Here is a 20104-nt window from a genome sequence, read left to right on the forward strand (position 1 = left end):
TTAATCATCTTCCTCTGCCATTGGAGTCTATGGCAGCCCCTAGAACCGTATGGTCACTTTTTTGTGAAATTTGGCACACTCATTAAGGACAGGCCCCTCTTTATTCTCACCAAGTTTCATGTCTCCCATTCGAGCACACCAATGGGTCAAAGTTGGACTTGTGTTTACACACGCAACTTTTGAACCGTATGACCGATTTTCAAAAATGATGTACCATTGGATTCCCTGGATCAAGACAAGTTCAACACACCCTATGATGTCAACTTCTGGTATATAGTCTTATGCCATTTAGAATTTTGTGAAGAAACGTTTTTTCACTTCTCCTCCTTCAATTTTGTCAAATCTTTCCAAGATTTGGCACAGATCATTGTCAGAGCAACCGTCACTCAGGCATTATTTCTATATTTGATTTTCAAAACCGCTTGGCCGGTACAGCCAATCAAAATCGGCAACAAAGCAACCAAACAGGAAGTACAGTCATATCTCAACAACTCCTTGAGGACTCGAAACCCTGTTCTAAGGATGTCTAAAATGTTTACTGGGTCATATGACTGCTTGGTCATTGCTGCTTGCGCTATATTTTATTGTTTATTTTCGCGCCCCTAAGGCTCAGTCAATATTTGGACTATATAGACAACGTCGATGTCAAAAGGTTCATCTTGGTCACAATTGCGTTAGTTCCTCATGGATTTATGTTCTGTTGCACGGTTTAGGTTTTAACTAAGTTTTTGTGGCAAAAGTTACGTTAACGGTGGCTAACTTGCTAGCCACAGTCACTGACGCTACTGACGTCACTAACGTCACAAAATATCGCGTGACTACCTCTAGCAGAACATTAGTTTAGTAGCTTGTTAGCCTAGCTATCTCCCAGAAGTTAACTGCTTTACTGCAAGGGAGCTGCAGAAACGCCACAAGCAAAGAGGCCAGGGTGAAAACTATTTACTCATTTTACTTTGTGATATGGAACACAATTGTGAAATGTAATGTACAATATAAGCTGATATAAAGAAGTAGTTACATCGACTTTCGGAAACAGTAATCTACTATTTCACTGAAGCATTAGCATCATTAGCCTCTGTTGCCCGGGCAACACATACTACAGCGGTCTATGATGCATCTGTTTTTTTCGAATCGTTAAAATAAACATTCCTCACAAATACATTTTCTTTGTAGGATTTATTATGACATTAGATTACAAGTAAACGATTTGTTGGTGAAAAGATCATTACCTGTGGTTTCAAACCAGTGTAGCTCACTGCAACGTTGTACTGTAGCCTAGTCTAGTAGCTAAAAAAAACATCTCCACAGCTGTTTACAGTACGTAGGAAGTCAAACGGCGGCAAATGTTCGGCACTACCCTTACTTAAATCAAAAGTCTTTCAATAGGTGAAACTATCTGACTAGTGACTACCAGTGTTGGGAATAACGCGTTACAAAGTACATAACTTTTTTCTTGCATGAATTCCCCAATTTCCTGTTTTTAATCTAACTTAAACAACTTTACGGTGACGCAGTGTATGAATGAATCACTCCGCATTTTAGACCAGCCCACACAATGGCCGACAGTTCGGACCGTGCAAGCATTGTGTCATGGAAATATCAACATTATTTTTCCCTTGTCCAGATCAAGGATAAAAATTTACTGTTAGTTGTAGTTTGTGTGCAGGTGCGAGAACTTTATCCACTGCAAAGAATAGTAATAATCTTCACAAGCACCTAGTAAACAACACGCTTCTACAAAGCTAATGGCGAAAAACCCAGTGCTAGCTCCGCTGATCAAACAGTCGGTGCCACTTCATCAAAACAGCCGAGGCTTGATTTTAAACGAAAGTATTTCCAGTCTCTAAGCCAGGCAGAACTAAACAGACTGATCCCCCCAGGTATGTTGTCAAGACATGCGACCTATGTCAACAGTTGAGTCCTTTGCCTTCAGGCAACTAATTAGCAACATACAATGATATAACATTTTGCAGTTGTCTTGTCCCACAAAAAAACTAAAATATTATAACTATCTGTGTGCGTTAATTTGATAATAGAAGCAGGGAATTAGAAGTAACGCAAACTTTACTTTCCCTTGTAACTAATTACTTTTCTATGCAGTAACTACTAAAGTATAGTCCATGGGCCCAGACCTGAAATTTCACATATCGGCACCATCTGGGTGGGCAAAGTCTAGTTGCTATTTTTTTGTTGTTATACATCCCAAGAATATGTTTTGATGTGATAACCCTTTCAGAGTGGCAGCTTATTAGTGGTTTTTACCTCTTTAACAGAGAGACCCCTATCGGGCTAACCTGGAAAGATGAATCATGTATAACTGTACTTTTATACTATTGTTTCGTCTCCATTGAAATAAACCCACCAATAAATACTTGTAATGGCCTCTAATGTACTGGAACAGTTCACATTATCAATTTTATAAGGACATATAGTCTACTTTTGCGATATTTGCAGTTTCATATAATAATATTTAGTGGTTCTTTTTTCAAATAAAATATTAGGTTAAATTTGACTAAATAATCAATGTATATAATCAACCCACAATAATTATGATGAACAACACATGATACAGTTGTGGCATGTAAAATAGTTTTGTTTTATTTTTCTTATTAGCAGTACTTCAAAACACACATTACATGTACATTTGTTTAATTCGTTGTCTGAAAGTGCATATGTCTGGATGATGCTACACCATGCTCACTTAACATGAATTGGCATGTTTTATAACATTCTAATACTGATGGCTTGAATATTAGTGCTATTTAACAACTGTATATATCAGGAATATTAGGTCCACACCCTCAATCTAGTATTCAGTCACCCTCACCATCATCTGAGTCAGTTAACTCGACAATGGGTTCTTCCTCACTGGGTTGATTAGAGCAGGTTTGGAGTTTGCACATATCTGTGCACTTCAGGCCATTGGTGAGACATGTGCACTCTGGCAGTTTGCATGACCTTGTGCACTTGCAGGTGAGCGACTGCAACACTGCATCGGGTGCTGGTGAGCCACTCATCCACTCAATCGCCAGCTTCCCTTCATCATCTGTGGTCCACCCACTCTCCTTTGGATCCGGCACGGAAGGTTGGGTCTTCAAAGACCTCCTCCATATTGCAGCCTGCAATTGCATGCATGAAGAGGCAATCCTCACACGGTGGGAGTTGACTGGAATCTACTTTGCCACGTCTAGCACAGAAGAGTTGGTGACGAAGGGTGTTCACATCTGTCGTGTGGGTAGAATGCACATAAATACGGCATGTGATCTCTTGCAGCTTCTCAAAAAGTTAATCAGAAACATGCCAAGAATGTCCAAGCTCACTGAAGGCCTCTTGGTAGGCCTTGTCAGACTTCAGTAGCTTCAAGGCACCCATCTTCCCACGGCCTGCAAAGGCACTGACGGTGTCACAACCAGTGAAGGCATGCATGCCAAGCAGGGCATCAGAGACCCCACTTCCTAGCGATTGGCCTAGCTTCGTTATGTCCAAGAACCTGGTCCTATTTTGGGTTCCACATTTCAGATGTGGATGGACCCTGCCAGCTCAGTCTCCAATTTGCGACAAAGATGTTTCTTGGTCGAGTCTTTGACCTGGCTGAAACCAAGAGAACCATTGACGACACTAGTCTTGACGTCAGGGGTGTCATGGGTATTATCTCTGGATTAGAAAAGAGTTCATTCCTGATATATGCAAGCAGTTCCTCATGGGCATGTTTCTCTGCTGCCTCATACTGTGTTTCTGCATTTTCTCCTTCTTCCATTCTACCAGAACTTGCAACAGACTCTCCACATGTGTATCCACGGTAGCAGGACCTATGGTATTGCCCCTCAGCAGCAACAAGTTATCTACTCATGATAGCAAGTATCCTCTGGTCGAGTTGCTGGTTGCAGCTTTTCTGATACGATCATCAGCGCGCAACTCTTAACATCGTATAAGCGGTTCCCTGGTGTTTTGACTCTTCTGGTATTTACTTTTTTTCTGACAGAATATACAATGTTCTTCAAGTACCCTTGAAGTTCTAGGGGCATCTCTAGATGATCTTCTTGCAAGTTGTTCCGCAGACTCAACAGAGGCAGCTTTTTGGTGATTGAGTCCAGGAGCTTCTTCATGGTGAATATGCTACGGCATTTCCGATTGTATTGAACTGGGGGGATCTCTCCCTCACCCAGGCCTTCGGCAAGGTCCAAAATTGGGGCATGTTGCGGGATTTGTGCTGCTTTCAATTGTTGAAATAAAAGTTCTGTACGTCTTCAGTCAATTTCTCGAGATGTAAAAACAGTACTGGAACTCAGCAGGGTTGATGCAAAGTGTTTTATTGGTTCTCAGGTAACAAAGTATGCCAATAGAACGTGAGCGTGATCCCGGGATCAGACTGAAGTTTTCTCTGGACAATTTAACTTATATAATCTTCTCCCCATTGTATGTTAATATGGTACGATATTTGTTGGTTTCATAGACATTAGGTAATCTTACAAAGCGGATCCCTTGTCTCAGGGGATTCAAAACAGGTACTTTCCTACATAGACACTTCTTGAAATTAGGCTCTTTCTGACCTTGAACAGCCAGCTGCATTAGGCTTCTGGGCGTAAGGCCACAAATATGTCTCATAAGTTACAGCTATGCATCCTGGTCCTTTATGAAAGCATACACATGCTCCTCTCCCCCACTCACCCTTTAATTATTTAAACCTTATATTTTGGGCTTCATGTCTCCTACCATTGTTTAGGGATAACAATAATCAGCCAACAGCTTTGCATCTGGTTTCCAATAATATAGCACGTACTACAAAGGTGATCACAAGTTTCATTGAATCTATAATCATTAACCATCTTCATAATTACAACAGTATGGTGGTTTTTTTCCACAACACAATAAAGTCTGCCACGATTCTAGATTCTGGGGTGACACTAGGTTGGAGTCATCACTGGAGCAATGGATGATGCACGTCATCCCTGCCTGCTTCTTAGTCACACTGCTAGTTTCCATCATTTCTTCAGGGCTGAACCAAAATTGTATTTTCTCTTCTGTTAAAAGCTGAAAGTAAATGCTTGACTGCTTATGATTATGGTCAACCGAATACAACAATGTACATAGGTGTATATCAAGGCTGATCTTGGTGCCATCTAAGAATCAGATTCTGAAGTGATATCAACAAAACATGCATGAAAAATCAAAATGTATTCTTTTCAATAGTTGCAACGTTTGACTTATACAAATTATTTAGATAATGACCACAATTATATCACTGTTAAGTTGATATTAGCACGTTAGCGATTTGGGCGAATTTCGCTAAAGCACTGTTCAATGAAAACGGTAATATAGCCCTAAAATATGAAAATCTGCTCTTGTGCATGGGTTATCACATATTAATACACTTATATCAGTCCTACAAACAACTTAGCATAGGTAAAGTTTTGCCCCCTCAGATGGTACCAATATGTGGTCTGGCCCATGGACTAGTAGTGCAGTTACTTCGGTAACGTTCCCAACACTGGTGACTACTAACCTGAACTCCATTGCCACAGCCTAAACTTTGTCAATGTGTTCATGAAAATAATTCATTTCAGCCTAGACTGTACAACGGAAGTGACGTTAAATCGAATTCAACCAACGCCATCGCTACCAAGACAGTCTAGTAGTAGTAGTAGCCTACAATTTACACAGCAGGGCTATATCGCATTTTGCCTTGTTACTAGGGTTGTCCCCACTCAGTCGACTAGTCAATTTTCTGGTCGATATGCTCTTGGTCGACTAAGATTTTTTTAGTCGAGCTGCCGTATGGCAGTGTGAGAACTGATTCCCGCTTGTGCAGTGGCGGATTTAGTGATTTGGGGGCCCCAGGCGAAGACAGTCCTATTCTTACTCTTTTCAATCCATATACTCATTATTAATATATATATATATGTATATATATATATATATATAATATTGATACGCTATAGCAGCCTCAGTTGAAAAGTTGGATCAAATGAAGATATTGGGCAATGCGGTGAAAACGGTCCTAACCTCTATGAATTTGTCACCTATTACCCTTCTAAGGATATTTTCAAGCATTTAGCCTACTCATATTGCATTAATTCATCAAGAACCCCCTTTGAAACAAGCTATTGTAACAACATTGTCACCGGCAGTATTTCAGATGGAATGGCAATTCAAACAGTACAGTAGTTACCATCTGTTAACTGAAAATAGGCCCCCAAAAACGTACATGAGCTTGACAATTATTTAGGAGGAAATGCTTAATTCAAAAAACGTTTGCTGGAGGCGATCATTGTCAGTACCAATGCCAAATCTGGTCTCAGTCAAGAGCCCTGCGTGGAGAAGCTGACCCCGGTAAATTGTGCTACGAGCAAGCTAGCCTAGCTGCTGTTGCTAGCCAAACTTCACTGAGCAGCACTTGTGCTAGCTGCCGCATCATTGGATACTAGTGGAGAAAAATTACGTTTCCTTCTGTAGTTTCAGTTTGGCAATTACTTGTTTACCCTCCTCTTTTGTCTTTCTCTTTTGTGCTCCGCTTGGGGAGTTTTGTTACATTTAGCAAATTGGTTTTTGCATTCACTTCACTCTTCTACTGTCTCACATTACCCAACTGATATGACGTGCTTTGCTGCGCAGTTGCTGCAATCGATGGAATAGTCCACAGAAGTATCGGGTGGGAGGGGAAGCCTGCGTTGACACAAATAGTATAAATGCTCTGTTGGTATCTTTGTTGATACTTTTGTGGAAGGTTATGACTTTTAATCGATTTGTATTATTATTATAGTTATTATTGATCATATAGTAATTTTATGTAGTCTTTCAAGGGCACCCCTGGTAGCTGGGGGCCCCAGGCGGTTGCCTACCTTGCCTAATGGGTAAGTCCGCCCCTGCGCTTGTGTCATATTGCTGAATTAACTAAATGTTCTACAGAAATTGTAGATTTATATTATTTAAGACAAATAAAGCAACTCAAATATATAATTTCCAAAGAAAAGGTGTTACTGTTTTACATTTACATTTAGTCGTTTTCCCTTTCGTTAATTTGCGCTTTGTTTTGTTTTGGTATTTTTCACACGGCACGAGCAGAATTGGCTGCCAAACTACAAACTCTGCCATAGCCTACTTTGTCGGTGTTATTAGTCAAAATGGCCAAGAAATCTGTGGTATTGCAGCATTTTATTAAAGTACATTTATATTTACAAGGTACCAGGTGACTCGAAAAACGTTGAATGCAAACTCTGCCAACAACGGTTTATTTTTCATAGTTCGACGTCGAATATGATGTAGCCTACCACCTGAAAAACGTAAGTTGGCCTAGCCCTACTTTGCTCATGCTAACGCGCTGGGTGGGTTGAAAAATGAATATGCCTATTATATTAATCACATCCAAATCTAATGACATTATCTTCTCCGGCCAAGACACCAAAATCATTCTCTGTTGTGTTCGTTCCCCACTCAGCTTCTACGTAAGTTTGCATGCTGCAAGTTTTCAGGCAGTGATTAGCACGCTCTGATGATTTGCATGTTAAACAAACAATAGCACAATGTCCAGCAGCCATTGAGTCAGATCGGGAAAATGTTTGTAGCTTTCAAATTTCGATTAGTCGATTTTCAGACGTCATCCGGGGGTCGGGTCGCGGGGTCGGCGACCTAAGCGGGGAGGCACAGACTTCCCTCTCCCCGGCCACTTCCACCAGTCTTAGTCGACCAAAGAAAATCTTAGTTGGGGACAGCCCTACTTGTTAATGACAATGATCGCTACCACTGACATTTTTATGAATGAGTGATTTTCCCCTAAATAAATGTCAAGCTTATTAACGTTTTTGGGGGCATATTTTCAGTAAGCAGATGGTACTGTTTGAATCGCGATTCCATCTGAGATAGCTACTGCTGGTAACGTTGTTGTTAAAATAAGCTTCAAAGGGGGTTCTTTATTAATTAATTAATGCAATATGAGTAGACTAAATGCCTGAAAAAAACACGAGGAGGGAAAAACTTATAATGACGTTTAGTCATAGAGATTAGGTCAATTTTTACACCGGTCTGCCAAATGTATTCGTTTTGATTCAACTATGAGGTTGCTGATCACCATTCCCTCTTACTGGGGAAATGAGAAGATAACTATTTCATTCTACTCTTCACTCTTGGTATTTTGAGTTGTAAATGAGCAGAAAAAATATGCTTTTAAATCTATGTAATCTTTATAAATAATAAGTAGGCTATGCATTTTTATATAAAATATACAGAAATATCAGTTATTAAAGTAATTTAAATACGGACCCCTGCAACCAATGCAAGCAAGCACACCCTACAATTTACTCAGAAATTGCGCCAAACACTTGTAATACATTTATCGTTCTGTAATAAACATCACTTTACTCACTTTAATCAAATCAAATGTATTTGTATAGCCCTTTTTACACGCAAGCATGTCACAGAGGGCTTCACATACGCCCATAGAACTGCCCCTCAACCAACCTAAACCATCAATGAAGACAAGGAAAAACTCCCAGAAAAACTCCCAATGGGAGAAAAAATGGAGGAAACCTTGGGAGGAGCAATTCAGAGAGGGATCCCCTCCTCCAGAGACGGTTGGTAGGAGAGAGGAGCAGAACACAAGCTAAACATAGTCATACAGTGTCAATGGGTTTTGAAACACCAAAACCCATTGTTCGCCTTTATAGACGTTGGATGGGACCGGGAAACTCGCTGTTGGCCGTCATGGAGACTGGATTCCGGGTGACGACCTGGTCCAACGTTGGCAGACCGACGACCAAGCAGGTCCTGACAGCTCCAACCCCCCACACTACAGGGAATGTGTGGGGGGGGGGACGACAGAGAGAGGAGAGCAGGGATTAGAGAATGCCAGGAGCAGCTAACAGTTAGTCATGATGGAATGAGATCCCCACCGGTCAAGTGTGGACTAGTGCAGCAATTTAACAGATTAACAGAGCTAAAAAGGGTATTTGATGCAGCCCCACACACCAAAACAGCGACAGCCCCCTTCGGTTGGAACATGAAATCTGTTCCAGGGGAGAGAACTCTAAACTAGGTTATACTTATACGAATAAGGATGAAAACAACCAGTCCCCCGTTGTCTCCAACTAGTAATAAAAACTATAATAGTAACAAGATACAGTAACCGGTTTACTTTATTTGTAACATCTAGATGGGCAATGTGAACATAAGCTATAATGACAAGTGACATGTGATACACACATAGGCAAGCACACACCCCAGGTTTACATAGAAAGTACACACATACTTCCTTTTAGCAGTCATAGAATTGACTAAACAAGAACGTTTTTAATCTAGTTTTAAATGTCGAAACAGTATCAGCCTCCTTAATTGAGATGGGTAATTTGTTCCAGAGAAGAGGTGCTCTATATGAGAACGCCCTACCTCCAGCAGTTTTTTTCTTAACTTTGGGTATTACCAGATAGCCGGCATCTTGAGATCTTAGAGTCCTAGCGGGGCACTAGGGTGCAAGGAGACCGGAGAGGTACAGTGGTGCCAATCCATGCAGAGATTTGTAAGTTAGTAGTAAAACTTTGAAATCAGCTCTGGCTTGGATAGGGAGCCAGTGTAAAGATATCAGAGTAGATGTTATATGATCAAACTTTCTTGTTTTAGTCAATAGTCTAGCAGCAGCATTTTGCACCCGCTGTAAATTTTTTAGGTAGGTAATTGGTAGGCCAGAGAACAACACATTGCAGCAGTCCAATCGGGATGTAACAAAAGCATGTATTAGTTTTTCAGCATCATCTTTCTAGAGGAATTTTCGTATTTTGGCAATATTACGTAGATGTAAAAATGCGGTTCTGGTGATTTGCTTAATATGGTACTCAAACGAAAGGTCTGGGTCCAATGTGACTCCTAGATTTTTTACCAGCTGGCTTTGAGATACATTGACGCCATCTAAGTCTAATGTCAGATTGGATAAATTATTTCTGTGCTTTTTTGGGCCAAAAATTTGAACCTCGGTTTTATCCGAATTAAGAAGAAGGAAATTTGCTGTCATCCAAGTTTTCAACCCGGAAACACATTTTTCCATAGCATGTGGAAATTCTCCAGGCTTTATAGACATGTATAGCTGAGTATCATCTGCATAACAATGAAAATTTACCCCAAAACTTCTAATTATGTTTCCTAAAGGCAACATATAGAGTGAAAATAACAGAGGGCCTAGAACTGAACTCTGTGGTTCTCCGAATTTACAGTGGAGCTCCTGGATGAGCAACCATCATAGTGGACATATTGTGATCTATCAGATAGATACGATCTAAACCACTGAAGTGAAGTACCATAAATCCCAACAGTTCTCCATACGTTCCAGGAGAATCTCATGATCCACAGTGTCAAAAGCTGCACTTAGGTCTAGAAGAACCAGGACAGAGCTGAAGCCCGCGTCAGAGGCTAATAATAGATCATTGACTACCTTGGCTAATGCAGTTTCAGTGCTGTGGTGAAGACGAAATACAGACTGGAGAGGTTCATAGATCTGATTTGAGGAGAGGTGCTCAGTAAGCTGTTTTGCCACAGCTTTTTCTAAGATTTTGGAGAGAAATGGCAAATTTGAAATTGGCCTGTAATTGCTAAGACAACCTGGATCCAGGTTTGGTTTTTTAAGAAGGGGCTTAGGGGTCTTTTATGGGAGAATAGCTTGTTTGAAATTGTCAGGGACTTGTCCAGTTACAATAGATTCATTAATAATACTAAGCATGGGTGGTCCAATAATAGGGAGAAACTCCCTACAAAGTTTGGCAGGGAGGGGATCGAGAAGGCAGCTAGTGGGTTTCGAGGAATCTATCAGCTTGATGAACGCTTCCATAGAAATAGGGTTAAAGTGAGTGAGAGCCTCAACATGCAGCATGCTGGGTAGAGAGGGAAAATCAGTGGTGATGGCCACTCCTCCAGGACTAGTCTGTAGTTTGTCCCTTATTGCATAGATTTTTTGGTCAAAGAAATCTAAGAAATCATTGGGAGAGAGATCTGAACTAACACAGAGTGTACTTTTCTTAGTGAGTTTTGCAACAGTATCAAATAAGAACTTAGTGTTGTGTTTGTTCTTACTAATCAACTTAGAGAAATATTCTGATCTGGACCTGATGAGGACTTGCTTGTACTCTATTTGGCTGTCCTTCCAGGCCAGGCGGAAAACCTCCAATTTAGTGGTACGCCACTTATGCTCTAATTTTCTAGTGGACCTCTTGAGAGTGGTGTCCTCTGAATACCATGGAGCCAGTTTCTTGTATTTCTTTTCCTTGGTTTGAGTGGGGCAACAGAATCTAGGGATTGCTGAAGAACCAAATTCAGATCCCTTGTTTTAGTATTTAATGATTTATTTGGGACGACAAGTGCTTCTAGTGCAGCGGGTAGAATACTAGCCAGTTCCAGAGCTGTGTTTGGGGTTAAGCAGCGGCTAATAGAAATATTCTGGGTGCCTCCAAGGCTCTGGCAGAGATCCATTTTAAAGGTTACCAGGCAGTGGTCTGATAATATAGGATTGTGGGGGTGGACAATGACATCACTAATCTTGATTCCCCGCTTGAGAACTAAATCTAATGTATGCGAGTGAAGATGGGTAGGTTTAGAAACCACCTGAGTGAGACCTGTGGAATCCATTAGAGCAGTAAAGGCCTTACTTAGAGGATCTTTTGGGTCATCCACATGAATGTTAAAATCACCCATAATTAAGATATTGTCAGTATATGTCACAAGATCAGCACTATAATCAGCAAATTCCTCTAGGAAGAGGGAATATGGGCCAGGGGGCCAGTATAGCGTAACTATACAAAATGAGGGAGGGGGGGCAACAGTAGTAGAATTAGTCCTTTTTAAAGTAGTTGGTGGTTTCATGCAAATTATCTCAAATGATTTAAAGGTATTTACAGATTTTAGGCTGAGGTTGAAGCTAGCTTTATATATCATAGCAACACCACCACCTTTCTTTGAAACACGAGGGATGTGTGAGTACGCAAAATCCGGAGGCGATGCTTCATTCAGGGGGAAATATTCGTCAGGTTTTAACCAGGTTTCGGTGAGTCCAACCAGGTCCAGGCTGCATTCAGACATCAGATCATTAATCAATAAGGCCTTTGTGGATAGAGATCTGATGTTTAGGAGCCCAACATTCCAGTATGGGTTTTTGGCAGCTTTAGACGTAGATAATACTTCTGAAAGGGTGGCACTGTTTTCAGAAAACTTAGTAGGGAGAGCAACGGGTGAGCAAGGCTGAATACATATTAAATTGGAATAATTCCTAATAATTGAGGGCCGGAATTTGGAAAAAGGGCGGGGGACCAACACCGTCTCAATGGGAAAAACGACATCAGCAACCACCCTGGCTACACCACAAGCTGAGCTATCGGGGCCCCAACAGCTCACAACATGCCTATCAACATACCTATCAGACTCTCTAAGAGACTGTGGCCCGGCTTGTTCTAGTGAAAGTCAGGTCTGCTTTAGAATAGCTTTAATATTCCTAGGCAAAAGAAAAGCACCTCTCCAGCTAGGATGGAGCCCGTCACTTTTCAACAAGCCAGGTTTGGCCCAGAAACGAGACCAATTATCTACAAATCCTAAACCCTGTTCTGAGCAAAAGCGAGCCAACTAGCGGTTGAGAGAGACAAGCCTGCTGTAGATCTCGTCAGTCCCCCTAGCAGGTAGTGGGCCAGAGACTATCACTCGATGCCGACTCATCTTTTGAGCAAGATCACATGCCCGAGCTATATTAACCTTTGTGACCTCTGACTGCCTCAGCCTAACATCATTGGTGCCGACATGAATGACAATATTCTCATACCTATCGTCAGTGCGTGCGCCATGTGCCTTAGCTTGGGCATTTGCCTTAGCCCTAGTGCTAGCCAGCACCCTAAGATTTACTTCTATGTCGGTAGCTCTGGCCCCAGGTACACAGTAAACTATCGCTGGTTGCTCGAATCTAATGTTACGAGTGATGGAGTCACCGATCACTAACGTCTGAGGAGTCCCACTCCCACCATGCTGCAAAGGTGAAACCGGTGGGGCTAAGCTTGAGTCCTCCCTCACGCTAGGACTCCCTGTCTGTGATGTTGCGCCAGTCGCATCTAAAGTTACTAGCATACGTTCTTCCTCAAGCGACTGAACGCGACTCTCTAACAGAGTCAACTTTTCGAACAAAATGACACATGTAGGACAATGTGAGTGGGTGTGAGACATTATAGTTAACTTACGTTAATAGTTTAAGCCAGCCAAGATAATTCGTCAAGAGTGTTGAATTGGCTAGTTCAACAGGAACAGTAGCGTCGAGCTCCAAAGAAAAAAGCCGTGCCGAGTAAAACTTCGAGCAAGCTCTTGCTCTGTTTGGCTCTGTTGCAGAAAACACGGGGTGCTCAATCAGGTCTCTATTTCAATCAGGTCTCTTCTGATTGAAATAGAGGGCACCTGGCGGTGGTTACATTTTTGGACTTCAGTGATTGGCTTTGTGACCATAGAGGGATAAACCAATAGGAGCAGAGCCCCTATAGGGTAGAACTACACAACATAGGACTTTGTTTTTTGCAGCGGTTGGCATACAGCTATTACCATCACCTTCTGTTCCAGAAGTGGCGCAGTCCGTTCCACTCAGAGCTGAAGTTATCTCCATAACCATCATTCTCATGCGCAGAAAGCAATTTGTAGTGTTGTATAAAACACTTTCAGCCTCCATAGAACTACTATTAAGAAGATCAAAATTCAAAGCTGTTTGAATATGTTGTCCTGTTAATTTCTATGGGAAGTGCTCTGTGGCGCATTGAGGATCGAAAAACCAAGATATGCTCACTGCCACGTTGAACTTCCAGCTCGTCCAATTTTGCACAGTACAGTGCTGTGCCCAGGGCTTCATAATTGGTCAATGCCGTCTTTGAAGTGTGCAAATAAATGGGGTCCTAGTTTCCCAATTTTGGATTCCTTTCAAAATCTGCAAATTCAGCATTCTTCTATGAAAAAGCTAGTATTTGGAGCCAAGTTTGAGAACATAATTTTTTTTTTTACATATATAGTTTGGGATATTTAGACTTGAATTAATAAAATGCCAAAGAGGTGCCAAAATTGAAATGCAATACCACCTAGATCCATCAGGGTCTTTGCTTCAAGCCGAGGAGTGAGGGGTGTACGCATGGAAGATCTAGTCTAATCAGCACACTAGTGGGTGTAACTTGGGAGAGCCACGGGCATGGCCTTGCTTGAAAATCTTTTTGACCCAAATTTGCCAATGAGACACGGCCAAAAGTGTGAACGCGCCAAATCGTAAAGGCGCAAGTTTTGAAGACACAAATCTGTTATGCGCTTTTGAAAATCGGTTTTGAAGAAATACTTGAAAATCTTTTGTACACTAATTCACCTTTATGCAGTAATTTCCAAAACTCATACCAAATTAATTCATACCAAAACAATCTAGATGGATAAATGGAACAACAGTTAAGATTTGTTTTATTTGTGTTGAACTGTCCCTTTAAGAATCCCCTGTAGTTCAATTGTATTTACAGTACAATCAGCAACAGATGCTTTTTACCCGAAATGTTCATATTCTTAAAATATCCACAATGTTATTGTGATCCCCAAAGACTTCAGGAAGAGCACAGCAACATCACCCCACGTCTCTTTGAGTGCTCCAATCAGACGGGACGTTTTCTGGCAACAGAGATCACAAACTTCAACCAGACAGACCTCGATGGGGATGATATAATGCTGCTGGATATTTGGGATATGGTAAGAACTAAAAAATCTTTGCATTTGTTAACTTACAACTCCAATTCCAACTGAATAATATGAATGTTCAATGGAAATTCCAAGTGCAGACTCCTTCTCTACCCTCCTCAGTGTCCTTCCTCTGTCTCTATGTTCTGTCTCTACTGTGTCTTCCATCACAGGTGTTTCTGTGGATTGGCAATGGAGCCAATAAAGAAGAGAAGGAAGCAGCCATCAGCACAGCACAGGAATATCTGCTCACCCATCCTGGGGGTCGGGATGTGGAAACCACCATTGTACTGGTCAAACAAGGCTTTGAGCCCCCCACATTTACAGGGTGGTTCAAAGCCTGGGACCCCTGCATGTGGAGTGTATGTACAGTAGTAATCATTTGTTTAACAGCTAGGTTAATCATATGATTTTAATGAACAGCACAGTGTAGTCTTTTTACTATTCATTGTCATTCATATTTTATTTATGCACTGTAAGGGAAACTAAATTAGTACCTAAACTAAGTTAAGGAAGAATTGTTCAAATAACTGTCCATGTCAATATTGTGACTGTGACCAAAGGGGGGGAAGTCCTATGAAGAACTCAAGGCTGAGCTTGGGGATGCCACTGACTTGATCCAAATTACAGTGGTGAGTAGATTTATACTTACTGCATCTCAACATTTCCTTAATCTTCCTTCATTCCCTCTGTACATAATGGCAAGAAAATGACAGTAATCCTCCATTATTGCTACACTGTTCTTTGTCAGTATCGGCCAACTCTTACTCTTGATGTTTTTGTCAGAACCCACAAAAGCCTACAATTCCTCCCAATGGAGGAATTCAGTTTGGATTGGATTAAGTAGTTTGGTAATGGGTGTCTGTGTCTGGGTATAGGACAGGCCTACTTCCAACTCCACACAAACCTCGACAGAAGTGGGAGTTCTGTCTCCCACTGTTCTGCCCATCTTCCCTGCTGACAAGCTGGTTAACCGCTTGGCTGAGGACCTCCCAGATGGAGTGGATCCCACTAGAAAAGAGGTAATTTGATGATATCAAAATTGGATTACACTGTAGTTGACACAACAGAGTCGAAAGAGAGAAAGATGGGTTTAATTCATCCCCTAGGGGAAATTGCTCATGTAAAATGTAATCAAACAATCACACACAAATTACAGTTTTAAACAAATTATACACAGCGTTGTATTCCAAGAATATATACACTAAGTATACACAGAATACCAAGTAGTATACAATGACCAATTATTAACAAGTGATCTTGTACAGATGAGTGTGTGCTAATGCAAATCAACGTTCCTCATTTAATTTGAGTTTTCTGGCGTTGCGGAAAGATGCAATATGATGTGAGATGTTATGTAATTGGTATATTAGAAATGTTTGCTTACTTAAAATAACAATGACATGGCTTAAAACGATAGAGTTACAGGGTATCCGCGGGGTCTTAAAAAGTATTAAAAGTTGATAAATCCATTTAGGGAAAATCAAGGCCCTTAAAAGGTATTAAAAAGTCTTAATCCCGATTTAATGAGGTATAAAATTTTGTTAACGCTTTGTCCAAACAGTTTGACTTTAAAAAGTATGCATGAATATATTTTTTCCTCCCCAAGACTATTATAAACAATGACGTGCTCGGTCAGCGAGTCACATATTTTGCGACATGCACGGTTAGGTGATGTGTCGCCCTCCACATGTCGCGAAACAGACTCTGAAATGGGGAAATGTAAATTTGCGGACTCCTGGTTGGAGAAGGATGAATTTATACAATGGCTGAAGCCTGTCCCTGAAAACAGGCTTACTGTACATATTGTAAAAAGAAGATTAGCGCAGCTTCGATGGGCATCAACGCCGTTGGCCGCAGAGAGCAGCTGCAGCAGTCCATTGCCAGTTTCTGTGCTCCACCAGTGACACCACTACCCAACACGACAGCTGAACTTGTCAAAACGGCTACAACAGCGACTTCTGCCCATTCGTCTGCCGATATCAGGGTGGCTATGGGTGGCACAACAACGATGCGCGCGGAGGTTATCTGGTGTCTCAATACTGCGGTGAATCACCGCTCACTGAACTCAAACATTCAATTATTTCTATAAACCTTGCCTTTTATTCTTTAATGTATTATTTTGAGCTCTGTTATGGTTGTGCTCTATAGATTTATTTGCAAACTACAACTGTTTATTAAGTTTAAGGTTTTTGCAGATTAAAACTTGAAGTGGCGATGAGGTCTTAAAATATTTTGAGTAGGTCTTCAAAAAGTCTTAAAAAGGTATTGAAATTAACTTCAGGATTCCTGCATATACCCTGAGTTACAAATAACAACAATTTATATTTCTCATCATCAATAACTTACCATCTACAAACTAATCATCAAGGGTGCATGCACCCAACTACACTGAGTAGAATACATTTAGCTAGTTTGTTAGCTAACGTTAACGCCTGAGCAGCTCTTAATGGGTATAGCCTATTGCTCAAACCATGTCTAACTTATTCTCATTCACAGACCGAAAACCCTACAAATATATTTTTTAAATTAATACTGCTGTCAGTTTAACGCGTTATTAATGGCGTTAACGCAAACCCATTTAACGGCATAAATTGTTTTGTCACGCGATTAACGTTCTTTTTGGCCAAGCAAACTTTGTTGTTTTTTTCACATGCTGCTGCAGCAACTACTGATGTTAGAAAAACGACAACACCACGCCGCACACACTTGTATGGACTTGCGAGGCAGGCTAATGAGTAGTAGGCTAACGTTACGTTTTGAGTGGATGGCGAGCGCGAGACTTCAAAATGGATGCCAATAAGATTCTGAATGGAAAATGTACTTTTAAAAAGTTGGCAAATGGTTCCATTGACAAGACCAAAGTGATATGTGTGTTTTGTCGTTGTGAACTGAGCTATCATCGCAGCACGTCCAGTCTAAAATACCACTTGATGGCCAAGCACACAGCTGATGCGAATTCTCCTCCCCCTCCTCAAAGACAGGCGATTGCAATGTTGTTTTCCTTTTTTGTTTTACATTTGCACTAAGCAATCCGATCCACTTTTCCATGTTGATAAGAGCATTAAAATGTGAAAATAAAGGGACACAAAGAAATCAATGTACATTTAGAATAAATAAACATGTGCGATTAATTGCGATGAATCGCGAGTTAACTATGACATTAATGCGATTAATCGCGATTAAATATTTTTATCGTTTGACAGCACTTATTATTAATAATGAGTCATCAATCATAAAAATAAACATTTAGTCCCCAAAAATTGTAAACATTCATTCACTCATTCCATCACTCATTCACTCACCAATCAAAGGCATTCGCAGTGAAAAGAAACTAAGCACTTAACGCACCGGAGTTTGTAGTAAGGAAAATAGGGAAATTCTGTTTCATTATTTAGAAGCAAATTATCTTTTACAACCGATAATCAACTGCTTTCAAAGGGATTTCCTGGCTAACTAACAGAATGACAATTTAAAGTGGATATACTTTCAGAATAGACCAGTGAATTCTGTTACATAAATGTATGTGTTTACTGATGTCAAAACTGCCCGCATAATTTTTTCTTCTATTAACTCTCATACTACTAGCATTTTCATAGAATATTTTTTCTGCAAAATTTGAAACCAATCCGAAATGGGTAAATTAGCAGCCCATTTATTTGCTTACGTCAAGAAAAGTTGCCTGTAAACGTGTTCGCGGATACGAACAGGGGACGAGCACGAACGGGAACATCAGCAAATCGCTGATTTACCTGAGCTGAATGAGAACAGTGTTGCCTGAAGGAGAAGTTGCCTGCCTTTATTGTAGCAAGTTTTACAAATGGTTGCACACATAGGCTACATGACGGTTGTTTGGAGAGTTTATGTCCGTTATTTTAAAGCAGATTTAACCATTTCGTAATAAATGCTATTAAGCTCACGGCATGACAAACGTAATTATAGCATAATATAATTAGTTGTAATATCGTGGCATGTTACGGTGTCATTATTGATTGTTGATTGTTATTCTGGAGCAAAGACGAATATTAATAAATCATGTCTGATAGCCACAATATTGTAGCGTGCGGGGAAACAGACAGGACTCAGAACACAAGAGCCAGAGACCACGTAGTCAGGTTGATAGCTCGAAAGCCCAGATATATTTTCACACACAGCTACCCAGGGTTGAGATGTCCGCCCCAAAACAATAAAACCCAGGTTGGTGAGTCCGCCAGAACCAAAAACGCCCCCCCTCTCTTTCCGGTCAGGTTCAAAAACAAGCCCTGTATTTTAACCCTTCCCCTTCAACGTTTCCACCAATACCCAAACCCGGCTAGACATCTCTCCCAATGAACAAATGACACTTGAACTTGTGTAAACCAAACCACCCAGCGTTACACTGCCTCCCATGTCAAATCTCCTCGCCCCCGAGGAGTTCCACCTCATGATCCCAGAACCGCAGTGGGACCCTCCGCCGTCTCCTCGGCCGTACATCCTCCCTGGGTTCCTCTTGCACCCTTGCCATAGGAGGAACGACTGCCCCCAAGGACGTGACCTGAACTTCAACCTGGGGCGCCCTCCCCTGTTGTACCGGACGACCTGTAGCGCCTCCCCCCCTGACTCTCCCTCGTTGTGGCCTCAAGGTTGGTGCTGGCTGGTCCAGTGCAGACTGGTCCCTGACTGGGGATGGGCCTGAGGGTCCCCTGCCGTACCCAGGTTGAGCGTTACCCCGATAGGGTGCCAGACGATCACAATGCTGCACCACCACTCTTCCCCCCGGAGCCATCTTCACCCTGTACACCACCTCTCCAACCCGCTCCAGCACGCAACATGGCCCGATCCTCTTGCTGTTTCCACTTAGGCGACCTTCCCTTAACTCGCTTAGGCCCGTACACCCACACCAGGTCCCCTCCTTGGTAGTGAGCCCCCATTGTGTGTTGGTCATAGGCTCTCTTCTGCCTCATTCCTGCCTCCGCTGGCTGTTTCCTAGCAAAGCCATGTGCCACTTCCAACCCCTCCCATAACTGCTGGGCATATTCAGGATCCGCCGCTACCTTCAGTGTATCCGGCGGCTTCCCATGCACTAGAGCAGGCGGCGGGCGAAGCTCCCTCCCGAACATAAGCAGTGCAGGGGTGCAGCCCGTTGACTCTTGTGTTGCTGACCGATAAGCCAACAGAACCAACGGCAGCTGCAGGTCCCAGTCCTTCTGGTCTTTTGCCACCACGAGCGCCAGCTGAGCCCCGAGCGTGCGATTACACCGCTCCACCAACCCGTCACTCTGGGGCCGAAGTGGTGGATCTTGTGGATGGCCAACTGCCTGCACATCTCTGCAAAGAGTCAGGCTTCAAAGTTCCTTCCCTGATCAGAGTGAAGCACAGTTGGGACCCCAAACCGACTGAACATCCCTTCAATGAGTGCCTCACAGAC

At 41.8% G+C, this 20104-nt stretch overlaps 1 protein-coding gene across 3 annotated transcripts in view; it reads left to right on the top strand.

Annotated features, from left to right (window-relative positions):
- The window catches only part of vil1 (villin 1), a 152154-nt gene that overhangs the window by 123989 nt on the left and 8061 nt on the right, over positions 1–20104 (top strand). For all 3 annotated transcript variants that reach the window (XM_047050221.1, XM_047050220.1, XM_047050219.1), the window contains 4 exons: positions 14565–14709; positions 14871–15059; positions 15261–15329; positions 15576–15719. In XM_047050221.1, the coding sequence (XP_046906177.1) occupies positions 14565–14709; positions 14871–15059; positions 15261–15329; positions 15576–15719 (547 nt within the window). The remainder of the gene's footprint in view (positions 1–14564; positions 14710–14870; positions 15060–15260; positions 15330–15575; positions 15720–20104) is intronic.

This window comes from Hypomesus transpacificus, unplaced genomic scaffold, assembly GCF_021917145.1.
Source record: "Hypomesus transpacificus isolate Combined female unplaced genomic scaffold, fHypTra1 scaffold_105, whole genome shotgun sequence".
In the NCBI taxonomy this organism is placed as follows: domain Eukaryota; kingdom Metazoa; phylum Chordata; class Actinopteri; order Osmeriformes; family Osmeridae; genus Hypomesus; species Hypomesus transpacificus.